At 38.6% G+C, this 19,203-nt stretch overlaps 4 protein-coding genes and 1 pseudogene across 4 annotated transcripts in view; 3 read left to right on the forward strand and 2 right to left on the reverse strand.

Annotated features, from left to right (window-relative positions):
• Window positions 1–4,354: 4,354 nt before the first annotated feature.
• LOC149392833 (uncharacterized) overlaps window positions 4,355–19,203 on the reverse strand; it is a 97,641-nt gene continuing 82,792 nt past the window's right edge. The window contains exon 3 of the transcript XR_016299804.1: window positions 4,355–4,522. The gene's annotated coding sequence lies outside the window, so the exon portion shown is untranslated. The remainder of the gene's footprint in view (window positions 4,523–19,203) is intronic.
• Window positions 5,081–6,690, reverse strand: LOC149392834 (transcription termination factor MTERF8, chloroplastic-like). Its single transcript, XM_089617060.1, has 3 exons — window positions 6,678–6,690; window positions 6,398–6,634; window positions 5,081–5,931 (listed from the first exon to the last, which is right to left on the reverse strand). The coding sequence occupies exons 1-3, from the start codon at window positions 6,688–6,690 to the stop codon at window positions 5,081–5,083; spliced, it is 1,101 nt and encodes a 366-aa protein (XP_089473186.1).
• Window positions 7,425–9,295, forward strand: LOC149392835 (uncharacterized). Its single transcript, XM_089617062.1, has 2 exons — window positions 7,425–8,016; window positions 8,673–9,295. Exons 1-2 carry the CDS (start codon window positions 7,425–7,427, stop codon window positions 9,293–9,295), a joined length of 1,215 nt encoding a protein of 404 aa, XP_089473188.1.
• LOC149392836 (secreted RxLR effector protein 161 pseudogene) lies at window positions 9,839–10,396 on the forward strand (annotated as a pseudogene).
• On the forward strand, window positions 17,558–18,745 carry LOC149392837 (uncharacterized). Its single transcript, XM_089617063.1, has 2 exons — window positions 17,558–18,343; window positions 18,433–18,745. Exons 1-2 carry the CDS (start codon window positions 17,558–17,560, stop codon window positions 18,652–18,654), a joined length of 1,008 nt encoding a protein of 335 aa, XP_089473189.1. The 3' UTR covers window positions 18,655–18,745.

Here is a 19,203-nt window from a genome sequence, read left to right on the forward strand (position 1 = left end):
AAATATAACTTTTTATCTTGAAAATTTACACTTTTGACCCATTTTTTTTATTTTTAAAAATTACTTTATTTACCTTATAAATTTACAAATTAGCCCACCATTAAAACGTTTTTTTTTTTCAAATTAGCTTCCCCGGTTAGTTCTCTTTCTCCGTCCATGGTTACAATGATTATATGATATAAAACTATTAGAAAATATTAATTAAGTTCAAAAGAAGGAATCGCAAATATATGCTAGAAGAAGAAGAATTTTGTTTTCAACTTTATTTTCGCAACCAAACTTCTCGTTACAGAAAAGCATGTCAACATATAGTAATTAACCCTTAATTCAAACACACAACACTTTGGATAATTTACTTTGCAAAAAAAAAATGGTAAATTTGCAAAAAATAACACACAACTAAATAAACAAAGTACTTAATTAAGTTCAAACAACCTCGGCAACAACAACAATCCAACATGTATAAAATATTACTCCCACCGTTCTTCAGAATCCGACGACTCTTCAGAATCCGACGACAGAGTTTGATCGTCTTGTTTAGGCAAACATGAATGGCCATCCCTCCATTCCAATTCAGAAGCTTTCTTTAGGCAGTGCTTCATGTACTCCGATTTCTCAGACGGCCCTTTGTGTTCCTCGCACTTCTCCAACTTCCGCTCCAATTCTTCCTTTTTTCTTTGCAGCTCCGTCGGGATTTCGTTCTCCAGTCTGTGCACTTGAAAACCCAAGAAAGCCTCCACAAGCCTCTCGAACTGCCTACGAGCAAACACTGCCTTAGAACCACATTTCTTCAAGAACATCAAGTGATAATACCATTCTTGAAGAAGTTCTTTGGTTATGTCCTTCACCATAGTCTCGTTCATTCTTTTCACCACTTGACACAGAATGAAAAGCACGAAGCCTTTGAACTCCTTAGACTCATCCCAGGGAATTATATCGTCTCCGTAACGCTGCAACAACGTTTTGAGTACATCGGCCAGGGAGCGAGGTATGAAGTAGCCTTTCACTTTGACCAACTTTAACCCCAAATCGCTAGGTTTCAGTTCCAGAGGCATTATTGATTCGAAATGATTCTTTAGCTTGCCAAAGAAATAGGCGAATTCCTCACGTGTGAAGCGAGAGAGCCGTAGAGTGTCATCGATCTCTTCGTCGCTCAAGAGTCTCGATGATTTCCCTTTGTCGTTAGATGATCTAGTGTTTTCCCATTTGTAAACTGTTTGGAGAGATTCTTTCTCCCACCCTTCTAGTTTGTGTATTAGATCCTTCAATGTCAGCGTTGTCGATTCTTCTTCCTCGCAAGTTTCTTTCCTGAGGGACTCAAGCTTAACACCTTCAAGCTCTCCCCACAATGCACTTAAAATCTAACAACATTGAAACACAGTGGGTTTGTAATGCTTTTCAAAATATAAACATTGTCAGATCTAGGTAAATATATGAACTTAAAAATATATATTTTTCATTTCCTTCTACCCACTCAATTATAAATATACCTGATCTAATATAAGATAGGTCACATAAAAACATAGTTTTTGAACATATCATGTTTCAAATATCTACAGAGAATTCTATTTTATTTTCCTATAAAAGGTCTTTATTAATATATTTTTAATAATGAATATTTATTTTATTTATTAAATTGAAAAAATTACATTTAAAATATAAACAATAATACCTAGAGGTTTGGTTAGTGGTCAGGTCCTTTGATTATCTTGATGGGTTCAAGTTCACTCTAAGAGACGTAGCAATTGCTAGTGTTTCTAATTCCCCAAATAATGTTATTATACCAAAAACAATTCACCAAACTGCTATCTAGCTTTGACATTCATGGAGGAAAGTGAATCACCTTGGGAATTAGGCAGTGAACATGAGCAAAATATTTGCACTCCTCGCAATAGTATACGCGAATCCTGGGATCTCTTTCAGTCTCGCAAACATCACAGTAAAACTCTACAGAGCCGTCTTCAATGAGAGAGTCGTGAAGAGTGAGAGAGTGGATATGACACTCGTCCTTAACTATGGACGGCAAGGGACCACAAAGCAGGTGGAATTTGAAACTGCAATCCAAGCATTTAAGTATCGATGACATAACACCGCGTTTGAACTCCTTCAAAATATCAGCGTCCCCGATGCGATCAGGTCGATTACAATAAGCATCATAGCCGTCGCAGCGATCGATATCATCCTCTCCGCCTAGAGTTCTCTCGACGAACCAAAGCTTGTTGTGCTCATGCTCTTCACACCTAATGATATTCTTCACAGTGAGGTGGCATTTCCAGCACAACTCAAAATCACAGTGATTGCACTTCAGCTTGAAGTTGCACAAGCTCTTCTTTTCCTTCTCGCAGATTCTGCAATTGAAGCTCCTTCGGGTGACAACGAATGAAAGAGTGTGGTTGCCGCGAGGGTGAAGAAGATGCTGCGACGTTTCCAGCGGAGCCTCGGCGCACTGTTTATGCAAGAAGTAGTCACAGTGAGCGCATCCATAAGCCTCGCCCGAAATCATGGACTCACAAGCCTGGCATTTCAGTGCCTTACTTTCTGAGACAACAACAATCTGCTGAGACAGAGGATGTGGATGGCTCAAGTGTTGGAGGCCTTTTTCAGACCCTACCGATGACGTCATCATCATCATTGCGCATTCCAAGTCCATTGTGAGATCGCAGTCGTAGCACTTGTAAAATAGGGAACGTTCTTTGAAGTCTTTGAGACAAATTGTACATGACTTGGACATGGAACGTTCCAAGTAGAGGGTGTGAGTAGGATGAAAAGAGTGGTTGATCTGAGTCGGCAAATCGCCGCATGATTTATGGATGTAACATTCGCATGATTCATTGCAGACGTAGAAAGGAGCCACCACAGGTTTTGAGCATAATTCGCATTCTCTATTTTCATTCAGCTTTTCATCTTTCAGGCACAGAGGATGCTCATGTTTTGAGGATACTCTTGAAGCTGGAATATTGAACAACCAAAATCAGATTCATTCATTCATTTTGAACAACCAAAAGTGGATGTTCGGATTCAGGGCGAACCCAGAAATTTAAGTTAAGGGTGGCCGATGATAATATTATAAATATATTTTGGCGTAATGACAAAAATTGAATTTAATTGGTTATTTTAGAATTAACAGTTTGTATATATAGAATTTGAATTTCATTAAAAAAAAAAAAATCAAAATGTAACAAATCTTATGATTCCAAAATATATATCATCATAGAAGATGTCTTGTAAATTTTAAAATTAAATGACAAACATAGCAGAACAAACAAAACAAATAAGAGAAACAAAATATGGGAGTTTAAATATTATATGGATAAAGGCACTCTAACATAAAAAGAAGTCACCACAGGTTTATAGCATAATTTGCATTCTCTATTTTCATTCAGCTTTTCATCTCTCAGGCACATAAGACCCTTGTGCCGTGATAATGAGGATATCAATGGAACTGGAATATTGAATGCCCAAAATCAGATTCATTCATTTGTTTTGAACAACCAAAAGTGGATGTCCGGATTATAATAATGAGCACATAAAATATTGAAGGGTCAAACAGTAACCACACCACAAGTTTAAAGACCACCGGTTCATCCCTATGTACTGTAGCCGATACGAAAAAAATACTTCTGCAATATTTCTTTTAAAATTTGCACGACGAAATTTAGAAGACCTTCATGCAAAGACCTGTTTGTATTTGTAGTCACCAATTCCGTTCTTCTTGAATTTGTGAAGAAAAACATTATATAATTTTATGATGTATAAGAGGACGTTATATTGATTATCTAGGGCAATATAATAAGTCTATAATTAAGAGATATGTACTCCATAAATAATATATGTTACCAAATGAATGTTCATCTTGCTTGGAACCGAAGCAAAGTTGTTGATTTTCCTCCCTTGGTGACAAGTGCAGAAGGATTCTCAAAAAAAAAAAAAATAATCACTTCTCAGTATTATATGTTATTCCATTCAAGCTTCTCCAGAGCTCCTATTTCTTCGATTTTATTAACGAAGAAACCCAAATTCGTTGCGTTATGGTCATTGTGGACCAAAGTGAAAACATTGCCAACTCAAATATATTAAAACATTAGAACTTCATGAACTTAAAAGGCTGAATATCTATATCCGCTTGTTTGCTTTATACAAAATGCACATTTGTTATATGCGTCGTGGTAAATTATATATCTCATATTAAGCATCATGAATCATATATAGTTAATAACGAGTATAGTGCACATTTTATTTACCAAAAAAAATTTGGACGGTAGGCAATAGCTCAATATATTGAGCTAGAAAGAAATCGAATGATTATTCTCTCTAGCTCAATCTATTTCACTGTATTAGAGGCCGCAAAGCCGAAAAGAGTACATGAGATCGAGTCCTTGGTATTTGGTGAAAGACGAGTGAACTTAAACAGCCACAATCTTGAAGTAGCTCTGACTCAAAACTTAGTAAAAAAATGTTCACAAACTTCTTTTCCGAGTAAGAAGCCAATATCAACACGCAGACAAATTTTTTTTTAGCAGACCTTTCGATCAGAACACCTCAGCTTTAGCCAGCTGTTGGGGCTTTACACCCACTTCTGCCACGAAAAATTCCATAGTCGCCGAGATCTTATCCAAAAACAAGAACATACAATGCGGGTCCGTTTTGAACGCCATCGAAAACTCTTCTTCGAACCAACTCCACTTCTCTGCATTGCGTCGGATGTCGAGTCTCTCCACACCCTTAATCCACGAGCTCTGCCTCTGAATTCAGATCCATCGAGAGAGAGAGAGAGAGAGAGAGAGAGAGAGAGAGAGAGAGAGAGAGAGAGATTTGAGCTTTACTAATATGATCAATAACCAACTTTCGTTGGAAAATATCATCTGTATTTGTGTCCATCTGATCTATAAAAAGAAAGAAAAGAAAAAGCTTTAAGTTCTTTTTTTAGTTGATAATTCCATTTCGGATTTTTTTTCATTTTTTTAAACAATCCAGCCCCAACTATGGGTCTCGTGCAATCAATGCAAGCATATAAATTTCTAAAGAAACAAACTCATCATCAAGACAGTCTGTCAAGGAATGGGAAAATCGCCTATCAGTTTTATGGCACAGTTTTGGCCTTACTCTTTCCTTCGTACAAATCCAACAGCTCCGGAGATTCCTTGACATAAGGCGTGACATACGTCTCAAGAAACTTGTTCTCCAAACACGAAACCAACTTCAATACCCAAAAGTCATTTCTCTTCAGCAGACCTTTCGATAAAAGAGCACGATAAACAGACCACCTCAGCTTCGCTCTCTTCAAAGCATAAGAGAATATCATCGGAGATTTGGCCAGCTGTCCCGGCTCCAAACCCATTTCGGCCACGAAAAAATCCATACTTGCCGAGATATTATCCACAGACAAAAACATACAAGTCGGGTCCAATTTGAAGGCCGTCGAAAACTCTTCTTCGGACCAACCCCACTTCTTATACGCCTCGACTTTCCTCTCCCACCTCGACTCTCTCATCCCCAACAGTATCGCAACCGTGGCTTTCACGAACTTGGTCTTCGAAACGTCGAACCCCATTGCCACAACTTCCTCGACAGCCCTTCTGAACTCGACCGGGGATCGAGCGAGGACTCTCGGCCAATTCGCGACCATCGTGAATATGTGGGACCCAGAAACTCCATGTTCCCTCAGAGTCTCGACGTTGGGCGAGACTTGTTTCTCGAGGCTGTATCGGAGGATATCCGGGGATCGCTTCACGGCCGAGACAGCCTTCTCTTCGGACTCGAAAACTTTTCGCCAGAAATCGTACGATGGCGCGATCCTGTTGGCTAAGCTGGCACCGATGAAAGTTGGGAACTTTGAGATCATCAATGCCGATTCAGGCCTCGATAAGCCCTTGGCTCTCAGAAACTCCAGTTTCGGGGAAATGGTTTGGTCTGTATCAGAAAAAGGCATTGCTGAAAATTCATTGTAAGAAAAAGGCATTGAGTGAGATTCTCTGAAAAGCCAAATTCTTGAGTGATTGTGAGTTTTCTTCGAGGTTGCTCTTGGTGAAGAGTTGTAATCGGATTAGTTTGTTTGTTGCTTGAAGATTAGTGCAAATCGAACGTCCTTGATCTGAAGGTGTTCGCGGGGATGTAGGCTTGTTAACGCCGAACCTCGATAAAATCCGGTGTTCTTCATTTCTTTTATTTTTCTTTTGATTTCCTGTTATTTTCGTGTGTCTTGATTAGTTGCGTGTTATTCAAGTAATCTCGATTTGTATCTGAGTTGTGGTCGATCGTTATAACAGTGGTATCAGAGCTTGGTTCTTCTCAGACAACTCGTCTTCTTGGTGATCTTCGTGGACTCGAAGATCCTCTTGAATCGCAACACTGGAAGACACGCAGGGCTCGAATCAAGAACAGGTAGATCGAGGCGTACCACTATCGCCATCTGATTCGAGAATCGATCTCACGAATCCCTTGGGGTCAACTGACACATCAAGAACCTCTGAAAACCCTGTGCAGTGGAATCCACTCGCAGCGATGAGGGTTGACATCGACAAATTCGACGGCACCGGCGATTTCCGCATCTGGAGGCGCAATATCTCTGCGCTGCTCGCGCAACAAAGATTGCTCCGAGTGACTACAGATCTGGTGACGTGGCCTTCTGATTTCCCTGAAGATCAGAAGAATGAGATGCTAGAGACGGCAACATGAACCATCATCTTCCATCTCTCAGACTCAGTCATTAGACTGGTAGACAAAGAAGACACTCCTCTCAAGATATGGAAGAAGCTGGACGAGCTGTTCCAGACAAAGTCCCTCTCAAACAAAATCTACCTGAAGGAAAGGCTCTTTGGGTTCAAGATGGACTCCACCAAGTCTCTTGAGCAGAATCTTGATGAGTTCTTGAAGATGAACATTGAGCTGGCCAACTCCGGGGAAAAAGAAGAGCTAAGTGATGAGAATCAAGCCATCATCATCCTGAACTCGCTACCAGACACCTACAGGGAAGTCAAGCTTGCTATCAAGTATGGGAGATCTGCCATTACCCTGGAAGAAGTCATCTCTGCACTCAAGTCCAGAGCCTTGGAGATCAAGTCAGACAAACAAGGTGAAGGTGAGAATCACCTTGCCAGAGGAAGAAGCCAAACCAGGTCTTCTACCAAGGAGAAGGGCAAGAACAAGTCCAGATCAAAGTCAGCCAACCCCAGCAAAGCTCCAAATCCTAATGCTGACAGGAAGTGCTATCACTGCAACAAGATTGGTCATATAAAGAAGGAATGTTATTCCTGGATAAAGAAGAATCAGAACTCCTCCAAGCCCAGCACATCCACTCAAGAGACCACTGATTCAGCAAATCTTGGAGAAGGTTACAGGAGTGATGGAGAAGTGCTGTCAATCACCAATGGTGATAGAGAATCAGGATGGACCACTGATTCAGCAAATCTGGGTGTACTTTCCACATGACCAACAATAAGGCATGGCTGGGAGAGTTCAAGAGCCTTGAGGGTGGCAAGGTGGTAATGGGAAACAATGAAACATGCCAAGTCACTGGCATGGGTACTGTCAGTTTCAAAATGCATGATGGTGCTATAAGGATCCTCAGAGATGTGAGGCTTGTGCCTAAGCTATCAAGAAACTTGATTTCTCTGGGTGTCCTTGATGACTTAGGTTACACCAACAGTATCAAGAATGGTTCTATGAAGATCTGCAAAGGCTCACTGGTGGCTATTAGAGGTCAGAAAATTACTGGCCTCTATCACATGATAGGTGAAACTCTCACTGGCCAGGCTGCTATGGCCACAAGCCCTGAAGATCAGAATGCCAAGCTGTGGCACAACAGACTTGGACATATTAGTGCCAGAGGTCTTCAAATCATGTGTGACCAACACCTGCTGGGCAAGGACAAGATCAGCAAAGTGGATTTTTGTGAGCACTGCATCCTGGGAAAGCAACACAGGGTCAAGTTCAGCACTGGCAAGCATCAGTCAAAGCATCCTCTTGATTACATCCACTCAAATCTATGGGGCCCAGCAAAGGTATCAACACATGGAGGTAACTTCTACTTTCTGTCTATCATTGATGATTTTTCAAGAAAAGTTTGGATTTATCTGTTGAAACATAAGAGTCAAGCCTTTTCTAAGTTTAGGGAGTGGCATACTCTCTTAGAAAACCAGCTAGACAGGAAAGTAAAACCCTTAGAACTGATAATGGTCTAGAGTTTTGTAGTGAGGAGTTCAATAGTTTCTGTGCCAAGTTAGGTATCCAAAGACATAGGACTGTTAGATTGACTCCTCAACAGAATGGGGTAGCTGAGAGGATGAATAGAACTCTTCTAGACAAAGCTAGGTGCATGTTGTTCAACTTTGGTCTTTCTAAAGCCTTTTGGGGAGAAGCCATAGTCACTGCAGCTTATCTAGTGAATAGGTGTCCCTCTAGTGCCTTGGAGTTCAAAACCCCAGAAGAAGTCTGATCCAACAAACCCCCTGACCTTAGTAACCTTAAAACTTTTGGTTGTGCTGCTTATGCACACCAAAGCATAGGTAAGCTTGAACCTAGATCCCTCAAGTGTATCTTCTTAGGTTACCCTCAAGGTGTCAAGGGTTATAGATTGTGGGTGAGAGATGGCTCAGGGTTTAAGACCATTATCAGTAGGGATGTGGTATTTAATGAACTTGAGTTTCCATGTTTCAGACACAATATTGAGACAGGTTCAGCAGCTTCAGATAGCAACACCACAAGAACCAGGGAAATTGTCATTGAGCTTCAAACAGGAACTGATGTCCCTAGCCAGGTGGAGCACAGTGAAGATGATGTGGATCAGGTGGAGCAACATGACAACTCAAGCACCCCAACTACACCTCTCAGTCAAGACCATCAAGACAGAGAATCTGAAGATCATGAACAAAGAAGCCAAGACCTGGGTTGTCAAACAGATGATCATGACTCGCCACACTCCTATCAGCTTGTTAGAGACAGAAGCAAGCGTGTTCCCAAGCCCACTCAGAGATATGGATATCATGTCTACTCAGAGCTCCTTGCCTATGCCTTCACCTCAGCTCTTGAAATTGAGTTGAAGGAACCTCTGTACTACAAAGAAGCTGTGAGTGGTACTGAGTCAAAGCTTTGGATCAAAGCCATGAAAGAGGAAATGGAGTCTCTATACAGGAATCACACCTGGATAACTGTTGACAGACCAAAGCATCATAAACCAGTTTCCTGCAGATGGCTCTATAAAATCAAGGAAGGAACCAGTCCTAGTGAACCTGTGAGATACAAGGCCAGGCTGGTTGCAAAGGGTTTCACTCAGGTGGAGGGCATTGATTACACATAGATTTTCTCTCCTGTAGTCAAGTACAAGACTATCAGGATCATGCTTGTAGTTGTTGCTCAGTTCAACCTAGAACTTCACCAGATGGATGTGAAGAAAGCTTTCTTGCATGGAGACTTGGAAGAGGTTATCTACATAGAGCAGCCAGAGGGGTTTGAAGTTCATAAAGACAAGGATCAGGTGTGTTTGCTGAAGAAATCCTTACATGGGCTCAAGCAGTCACCTAGACAGTGGTACAAGCGTTTTGATACCTTCATGCTGAAGCAAGAGTTCAGTCGTAGCTCTTATGATCCTTGCTTATATTTCAAGGGTCATGATGTCCTCAATTGTGCGTTTCTGCTGCTATATGTGGATGACATGTTGATCATCAGCAAGTCCATGAGTAAAATCTTAGCCTTGAAGCAACTCTTGAGTGTTGAGTTTGATATGAAGGATCTCGGTGAAGCCAAGAAGATCCTTGGAATTAGCATCATCCGAGATAGAGGTAATCAGAGCCTAGTGATGTCTCAGTAAGGCTACTTGGAAAAAATCATTGACAGGTTCTCCATGAGAGGCTCAAAACCTGTCAGACAGCCTCTTGGTTCTCATTTCCTGCTGTCAAGTGCTCAGTGTCCCAGTACCTTGTCAGACAAGGAATACATGAGCAAAGCGCCCTACTCAAGTGCAGTGGGATCAGTGATGTACTCCATGATCTGCACAAGACCTGACCTTGCTCATGCAATCAGCACCCTGAGCAGGTTCATGTCTAATCCAGGCAAAGAACATTGGCTGGCTATGAAGTGGCTGTTGAGATACATTGCAACCACAACCAATGTTGGCCTGAGGTACTTGAAGACAGGCACACAGTTGGAGGTTGAAGGCTACGTGGATTCAGACTATGCTGGTGACAGAGACACAAGAAAGTCTACAACTGCCTATTTCTTCTTGCTATGTGGAAATTGTATCAGCTGGAAGTCACAGTTACAACCCGTGGTGACTTTATCCACTGCTGAAGCTGAGTATATAGCTGCTACCGAGGCTGTAAAAGAGGGAATCTGGCTGAAGGGAGTGCTCCGGGAATTGAAGCTTTATGAGGGCTCTGTGAATATCTATTCAGACAGTTAGAGTGCCTTGCATCTGTGCAAAAATCATGTGTTCCATGACAGGACAAAGCATGTAGATATCAAATATCACTTCATCAGGGAAAAGATATCTGATGGAGAGGTTGTCATGAACAAGGTAGGCACAGATGACAACCCTGCTGATGTTGGCACCAAGGTGGTGACCCTTGGCAAGTTTAAGCATTGTCTTAAACTGCTAAGAGTTCTTGCCATGTGAGTCAGGGGTTGTACTCGAACAATGATTTCAGAAATGAAAGGAAAGAGGTTTGCACTAAGTGTTTTGAGCAAGACTGATGTCTGAAGCTGAAGGTGGAGATTGTTGAAAGTTCAGCTCCAGAGTTAGCTTGCAGTACACGTCATCAAGATCGACGGCATCTACAGGGTCCAGGTGCATCTCCAGGCTGAAGACCAAGATCAAGTCGCGTGCTGACGTGGTCCTTCGAGTGGCTAGGATTAAGAGATCATCAACGGCTGAGATTCTCTCTAGTAGATCTAGGCAGTTATTTCTGTTTTTCTGTATCTACCCGGGTTTTTAGTACTTGTGCTGATGTAGAAAATAGAGATAGCTATAGAGTGAGAGGGTGATCGGAAAATTCATTGTAAGAAAAAGGCATTGAGTGAGATTCTCTGAAAAGCCAAATTCTTGAGTGATTGTGAGTTTTCTTCGAGGTTGCTCTTGGTGAAGAGTTGTAATCGGATTGGTTTGTTTGTTGCTTGACGATTAGTGCAAATCGAACGTCCTTGATCTAAAGGAGTTCGCGGGGATGTAGGCTTGTTAACGCCGAACCTCGATAAAATCCGGTGTTCTTCGTTTCTTTTATTTTTCTTTTGATTTCCTGTTATTTTCGTGTGTGTTGATTAGTTGCGTGTTATTCAAGTAATCTCGATTTGTATCTGAGTTGTGGTCGATCGTTATAACACAATAGAACTTGTATCATAAATATGATTTCTTATATTGAGCGTCATGAATTTATATAGTTAATAACACGCATAGTTCACATTTTATTTAATAAAAATAATTCGATAAAAGATCAAGGTGATGAGGTTGAACCATTTTAAACCAAACTGGTGGCCATAGTAGTAGTTTGAATTGGTGACAATGAGAATTAAAAAAGAGAAAGAAGTGAAGATCAATTTGTAGGCGAAATTCGGACTAGATGCAATAGCGAAATATATTGAGCTAGAAATCAATCGAAAGAGTGATATGAAAGCTATTCTCTCCAGCTCAATCTATTTTATGGTATTAGAGCGCAGGACGAGTGAACTCAAAAATCGACAATCTTGAAGTAGCATATTAAAAAATGGGCTCTATAGCTAATTAGCCAATAGCAAATTTGAATTTTGGTAAATAGCCAAAGTTTTATTAATTTTGCAAAATAGCCATTAACGATGATCAAATTTCCAAAATAATCTTCATTAAATATTTTCATAAACTAAAATAAAAAATTAGTCATTAAATGAGTTGACCATTACCGCATTTAATGACTTTTTATATCTCTCTTCATCTCTCCCTCTCATAAGACCACATTGATGCGACCACGCAACCAATACCCTTCACAAATCTTCGACGCGAAAAGCACCATTGATGAACCAGACCATAAATTTAGTAGTACTATTAATATATGTAACTTTTAGTAAATAATGGTTAATTTCAGTAAAACAAAATATTATATATATATATATATCTCATATTAAGCATCATGAATCATACATATAGTTAATAACGAGTATGGTGCACATTTTATTTACCAAAAAAAATTGATTGGTAAAAGAAGACGGTGATGAGGCATGTCAGACCAAATTGGTGGTAGGCAATAGCTAAATATATTGAGCTAGAAAGAAATTGAATTATTATTCTCTAGCTCAATCTCTTTCACTGTATAAGAGGCCGCAAAGCCGAAAAGAGTATGAGATCGAGTCCTTGGTGAAAGACGAGTGAACTTAAACAGCCACAATCTTGAAGTAGCTCATTTTGGACTCAAAACTTAGTCAAACATATCCAAGAGCTTCGGAGCTTCCTTGACGTTCTTTTCCGAGTAAGAAGCCATTGTCAAACCTTTCGATGAGCTCCACACGCTTCTTCTTTTCTCCACACCCGTAATCAACGAGCTCTGCCTCTGAATTCAGATTCATCGAGAGAGAGAGAGAGAGAGAGAGAGAGAGAGAGAGAGAGAGAGAGAGAGAGAGAGATAGAGAGATAGAGAGAGAGAGGGAGAGAGAGAGAGAGAGAGAGAGAGAGAGAGAGAGAGAGATTTGAGCTTTACTAACATGATCAATCACCAACTTTCGTTGGAAAATATCATCTGTATTTGTGTCCATCTGATCTAAAAAAAGAAAGAAAAGAAAAAGCTCCAAGTTCTTTTTTTAGTTGATAATTCCATTTCGGATTTTTTTTCATTTTTTTTAAACAATCCAGACCCAACTAAGGGTCTCGTGCAATTAATGCAAGCATATAAATTTCTAAAGAAACAAAAATCTATAAAAATCCATCAACAAAGAAACACGGTCATCATCAAGACAGTCTGTCTAAGGACGTTATTTATTGATTATCTAGGGCAATGAATATATATGTTACCAAATGAATGCAATGAAACTAAACACTTACCAAAGGTGTCCATAGCAGCACAGCAAGATATCAAACCAGAGAGACCACACAAAGAGAGAACAAACGAAGCAACTAAAGAAAAGAAGAGTTGAATGAAGTTGAAAATAATTCTCGGATATATGTTAATAAATAATTATTCTCTGTTTTAAACTTTAAACTTTAGAATCACAACCAGACTTCCCATTGGAGAGAGAGAGAGAGAGGGAGAGAGAGAGAGAGAGAGAGAGAGAGAGAGAGAGAGAGAGAGAGAGGAAAACAAACTAAGCACACAAATGAAATGAAGAGATAAATAAGTTAAAAAGAAGATTTGGTTCCACGTCTTGGAAAGAAGAAGTGTTCTCTCTTTTCAACTTTAGTATCGCTACCAGACTTCTCAAGGGAGATAAGCACCGTGCCAGTTGTATCACTTTGTTTGATGTGTAAAACAAGAAAATCCTGAAGAATCCTAAGCCATAAAGCTGTTGATATACTTTAAACCCAAGAAACACATAAATTGTTTCAAATAAACAAGAAAACCATAAAGAAATAGAAGTTGTATTATAAAATGGTCTTTTGCTAGTTTAGAACTACTTTTGATTTTTACCGTGTGAAAAGTTGTTACTACTGATAAACTGTTTTATAATGATTATATATGTGAATCTTATTCAATCATCTTGTTACTTCTATATAGTTTATCAGGCATTTTGCTAATAATTTTTTAGGCATCTAAGTTGTTACTTTCTATTCAAACTTCTCTTCTTTTCAAGCATGTAGGACAACTCATAGCTTTTTTTTTTTTTTTTTTTTTTTTATCTTTCTATGCTCATTCATATCATATAAAAAAATAAAATAAAAAAAGTTTATGTTCACCAAATCTTCATCTTGCTTGGAACCGAAGCAAAGTTGTTGATTCTCGAAAAAAAAATTAAAAAAAAAATCAATTATCAGTATTATAAGTTATTCCATTCAAGCATCTCTGGAGCTCCAATTTCTCCGATTTTGTTCACGAAGAAACTGAAATTTGCTGCGATATGGTCATTGTGGCCAAAGTAAGAACATTAGAACTTCATGAACTTAAAAGGCTGAATATCTATATCCGCTTGTTTGCTTTATACAAAATGCACATTTGTTATATGCGTCGTGGTAAATCATATATCTCATATTAAGCATCATGAATCATATATAGTTAATAACGAGTATAGTGCACATTTTATTTACTAAAAAAAATTTGGTAAAAGAAGACGGTGATGAGGTGAACCCATGTCAGACCAAACTGGTGGCAATGAAAATTAAAAAGAGAAAGAAGTGAAGATCAATTTGATGATGAAAAATTTGGATGGTAGGCAATAGCTAAATATATTGAGCTAGAAAGAAATCGAATGATTATTCTCTCTAGCTAAATATACTCGCCGAGATCTTATCCAACTCCACTTCTTGTAGGCCGACCCTTTCAGATTCGTCGCTCTCTGCATTGCGTCGGATGTCGAGTTTCCTCAAAGTCTCGACGTTGGGCGAGACGTTGGACAGAGCATTGTGTTTGGAAAATCCAAGCGAGTTGATCAAGTAAGAAACGGTGAAAGAGTGTTTCAGACTATCTTCTGAGCTTATTGAGAATCGTCTCGTTCTCGTGAAACTAACATTGCTGATATGTCCTAAAGATCTAACACTCATATAACGACCAACATAATGAATGCCTCTTTTTTGTGCAAAATTGTATGCAAATGTGACGCATTTCTAAAAAGAAAACGTGAAAGGGGCATAAAAGCCCCATTCTCAAACTCTGGGCAAATAATGCAATTTTTACATTTAAATTGTCCGTGTAATAAAATAAAATAAAATAAAACTAATCGAGCTATTCAATAATACCCAAATGAAAAGATGGAAAAAGTTAAAAGGCCATGAAATTGATATTTTGATGTCCATAATACCTTTCATTTGATAAAAAATAATATTTAAAACGAAATTAAAATCACTTGTAAATTATAGATTATGTAATGAAATCGGCTTACTGTTCACGATAGTATTATGAACGACATTATCATTTTTGCTCTCCAATTTTGCATACCCTTTTCGGGATAAACGGTGGTCGTGTTCGTACAACTTTCTTTACTTTTGTTGTCTAGTTGAGAACTTTCTTTACTTTTTCTGAATTTATCTCCAGCACTAACAATCAGCAAGTTCTTCTTGTTGCTATCAACATTGTGTGCCTATGCATGAGAACAAAGAAAGCAAATGTGAAATATAGAGCTACTAACAAGCACGAAAGGATTTCCTGTTTTACTTCAACATACAAATCACATATAATATACAAAAGCTAGGTTAGATATAATATACACTTACTTCAAATAATAAGTTTCGCAATTAGTAACGAAGTAGTTAATCCAGATTGTTTACTGACATTACATTGTATTGATTCATGAATTTCAAATGGAATTTTGAAACGCATTAACCTTGTATTACCGCAACAATAAATTCTTTGACCATTTAAATTTGATCATCAACGCAAACATAAATAAGAACACACTAATTAACTACAACACGTCACTACTAATGCTAAATAAAATTGTGCATTTACATATTCCAAGTGTGTCTCTCGCTGTATTCAGTGTTCATCTCTGCTTTCCATTGGCCTGGCTAAAGCTTTTGACATCAACCAAAAAACCCCCAAAAGATGTTAATATGTCACCTTTGCTCTGACTATCACCAAAAGGAACCAATAATGAAAATCCAATGTGAAATTCAAACCACTCAACCAATTCAATCTCAGAAATTTGATGACTATCACCTTCCATGCTCTATAATAAGAAACCTCCACATTAAATCGGGACCTCATTATTTCAGCAACACCAGATGGGGTTATTTGATTGGCCAAAGGACCCCTAAAGTCATCTTTCACACATTGGCTAATAAGAACGGACGAGGCATGTTTATTCTTGTGAATAATTGACTGTCCATAGCACGTGTGTTCCTTAACAAATGACCTTATAACCCACAATCCAGAATTCTTGCACACCGATGCATTCATCTTCCAAGGACAATGAACATTCGCACATCCAATGCAATATCGAGTTTTATTTGATCTGAACACCTTAAACTCGAAATTATTGCGAACAACAATCATTCCAATAGCCGTCTGTAGAACATCTTTGCGTCTAAAAACATTGTTAACATTCATTTCTAAATTCATTGGAAAATTCCTCAAGTCGGAATCATCATACATAATAATGTCTGCAGTCGTCATATCCTCATTAGGATTAACCGACAATTCAGACTTCGATTGCTGACATTGTTGCTCATATAATTCAACTGAAAAAAAAACAAAAGATCAGTAAATATATCAGATGAAGAATAAATGGGCACCTGGTGATGAGAATATTACCAGACTTCATGAGCGAAAAAGAAGAGCCCCCCTCCATGCTGTATAATCAAATGTCCAGAGAATAAAGATCGTTCGATTCAGTTCATATCCATCTTCGCATCCAAATTTTAGAAATATTTTGGCGGACAAATTACAATATATTCGAATATAATGTTATAAATTTAGATAATAACTGCTATATAATGCGAAATAACTGTTAATCTAATCTGCCATGCACGAGTAGATACAACTGCTCTTAAAAACCGCTATACATAATCTATGAAATCTGGAAAGCAATAACTGCTAACCAAAAAAGCTAAACCTAACAGTACTTTCCATTTGCGTACATTTCAAATTTCGAATTAAACTGTCTAAATTAACAATTTAAAAGCGCCATTAATAAGGGCATTTCAGTACAAATATTCGTTAAAATTTTTGCCACGTAGGCTGATTGGCCATTAACCAAAAATTAACTAAATGTTTGCTAAAACACAATAACCAACGTTTAAGAGGCTTATATGGCCAAATTTTTGTATAATTAAACCAAAGACCCACAAAGAAAAATCTCAATTCTTGAAGTACAATAATACCAAAAAGTCTAGAATAAAATCCTTTAAATAATGAGCTATCTCTATCCCCTAAACTATAAAGATTGCAAGGTCAGCAGCCCAGGGCCGATGGCAAGAGTAAGAAAAAAAAAACTTCTAAATTATTAAAGTAGCTATGAGAGAGAGAGAGAGAAGTGTCAAGACATCCACAATCTAATTCCTTAAAAATAAAATTTAAGCCAAAACATGGAGAACGTCTGGAAAAAAAAAAAAAAACTGAAAATGAACATTCAAAATTAAAATAGAATCGCAAACATACTTCTATACTCGGACTTCAGTGAACCGAGAGGCAAAAAAAATACACAATTTAACAACTCGGACCTGAAATTAAAGAAAAGAGACCCAACAACTCTCTCGGCAAAAAAAAAAAAACGTTTCCTTTATATTCCGATTTCATTGATAAAGGAGCTGGCGTGGTAAGTTAAAAAAATTAGTTCTTTATTTTGGATCCACATTCCATTAACACTGTAGGTGATAAAAATTCTATTATTGCGATAAATTTGAAAAAAAACACATGCAGTTTCCACTAATATAAAAAGTCGGCTACTTTAGTAAGCAATTATTATCAAATGACCTATTAAGTTAAAAAATGCATTAATAATCTATTATGTTGTAATGATAGACTTTTTATGTAGGTTTTTATGTTTCCGCAAAGCCATTCTCTTCCGTGCCGGCTCTCAGGTCTCTCATCAAAACCCTAACTTTAGTTCTCCGAGATCGAGATGGTTTTCTGTTTGTTTAGAGGATGAGAAAAGGAACTCCTTTGTCGTTTCTTACCTCAAAAACTCACTTGGGTTCTCTTCTGAAATGGCTTTATCAACTTCCAAGTATGTTAAATTTGATACCCCTGATAAACCAGACAAAGCCGTAGAGTTTCTCAGGAGTTACGGTTTCAGTAAAACCCAAATATCGAAACTTGTTAGAACATACCCAAGAGTGCTGTTATCAGATACCGAAAAAACTCTTCTGCCCAAATTGGAGTTTTTGAAATCCAAAGGATTCTCGGAGCCCGATATCGCCAAAATGTTGCCGTTGTTCCCAAATTTCTTGAAAACCAGTTTAAGTGATAAGATCATACCATGTTATGACTACCTTCGGAGTATTTTAAAGTGCGATAAGAGAACCGTCAATGCCATTACACAGTTCCCGGATATCCTCTGCTTTCACTTCAACTACGTCTTGTCTAACTGCGACATTTTGCGGGAACACGGAGTCTCCGATGCCAAAATAGCTTCGTGCCTCGAACGCGACCCGAGAACCCTTGCTTCTCATCCGGATCGGTTTCGCGGGTCCGTCGAGAAAGTCGCGAAGATAGGGTTCGTTTCTTCGAGAGGAACCTTCGCTGCTGCGGTGATCGTGTCTCTGTCGTTGAGCGAGTCGACGTGGGAGAAAAAGGTTAAGGTGTTTCGGAATTGTGGTTTCTCCGAATACGAGGCTTCGAAGCTTTTTCGGCTCAACCCTAATTCTATGAACCTTCATTGGTTGCCAAGCAACCAGCGGTCTTTGGACTGAGCTTGAAGAAGAGGATAATCCCGAGGTGTATGGTTTATAATGCTCTTCTCGAGAAAGGTTTGGTGAGTGAGGAGAGCGTCCAATTAACTACGTTGTTGATGGCCTCCGAAGAGAAATTCCTAGAGAAGTATGTCAATTCGTACGAGAACAACGAGTCGGAGCTGTTGGAACTGTACCAGGAAAAACTTAAAACTCTTTGATTAATTTTTTTCTTTTATTTCTTTCTAAATGGAGATCAGGATTTTTTTTTCCCTTTGCCATGTTGATCTGACTGAGAAATAGGTAAGTTAACAGAGAAGATTTTCTTAGCAATAGTCATATTTATGTGGGAATTTTATTACATACCTGCTGTTATTTATATTTGGTCAACAAACTGTTCATACTATTTACACCGTCGAGTCGGGCTATGGATTGATAGACGGTGAACAATTCGCGATTTTTTCTTTGCCGGAGGGTTATGAAGTTTTGGAGCCCCATTTCGAATCTCAATGCGCTACCAAGATAAGTAATTTTTTTTTTTGGCATCTCAGATCGATTTGTCTTAGACTCGACAGAGTAGCGAGAGAGTGTATTGCAGCGACTAGTTTTCTGATCCGTCTGTTCGAGTTCCAAAAGGCAAAGCAGCAACCTTTTCAGCGCAGAACGGACAGTGATACGAACTGATATTCTAGGATTAAATGAAATATAAACAATACGAAATTTCAATGGTGGTAACTTCTAGTTTCTCTACCAATTAGGAATTATTCTTC

This window comes from Urtica dioica, chromosome 6, assembly GCF_054948205.1.
Source record: "Urtica dioica subsp. dioica isolate 48M chromosome 6, U.dioica_male_clone48M_v1_H2, whole genome shotgun sequence".
NCBI lineage: Eukaryota > Viridiplantae > Streptophyta > Magnoliopsida > Rosales > Urticaceae > Urtica > Urtica dioica.

Bases quoted from the DNA above. Each gene is read 5' to 3' on its own strand.
- LOC149392835 (XM_089617062.1), top strand. From the start codon at position 7,425: ATGACCAACAATAAGGCATGGCTGGGAGAGTTCAAGAGCCTTGAGGGT. The intron at 8,017-8,672 runs GTAACTTCTACT...ATATTGAGACAG, and splicing joins AAAGGTATCAACACATGGAG to GTTCAGCAGCTTCAGATAGC.
- LOC149392834 (XM_089617060.1), bottom strand. The intron at 5,932-6,397 runs GTACGCCTCGAT...ATGAATTTTCAG, and splicing joins CGAATCAGATGGCGATAGTG to CAATGCCTTTTTCTGATACA.
- LOC149392837 (XM_089617063.1), top strand. From the start codon at position 17,558: ATGATAGACTTTTTATGTAGGTTTTTATGTTTCCGCAAAGCCATTCTC. The intron at 18,344-18,432 runs GTGTTTCGGAAT...TTGGTTGCCAAG, and splicing joins CGTGGGAGAAAAAGGTTAAG to CAACCAGCGGTCTTTGGACT.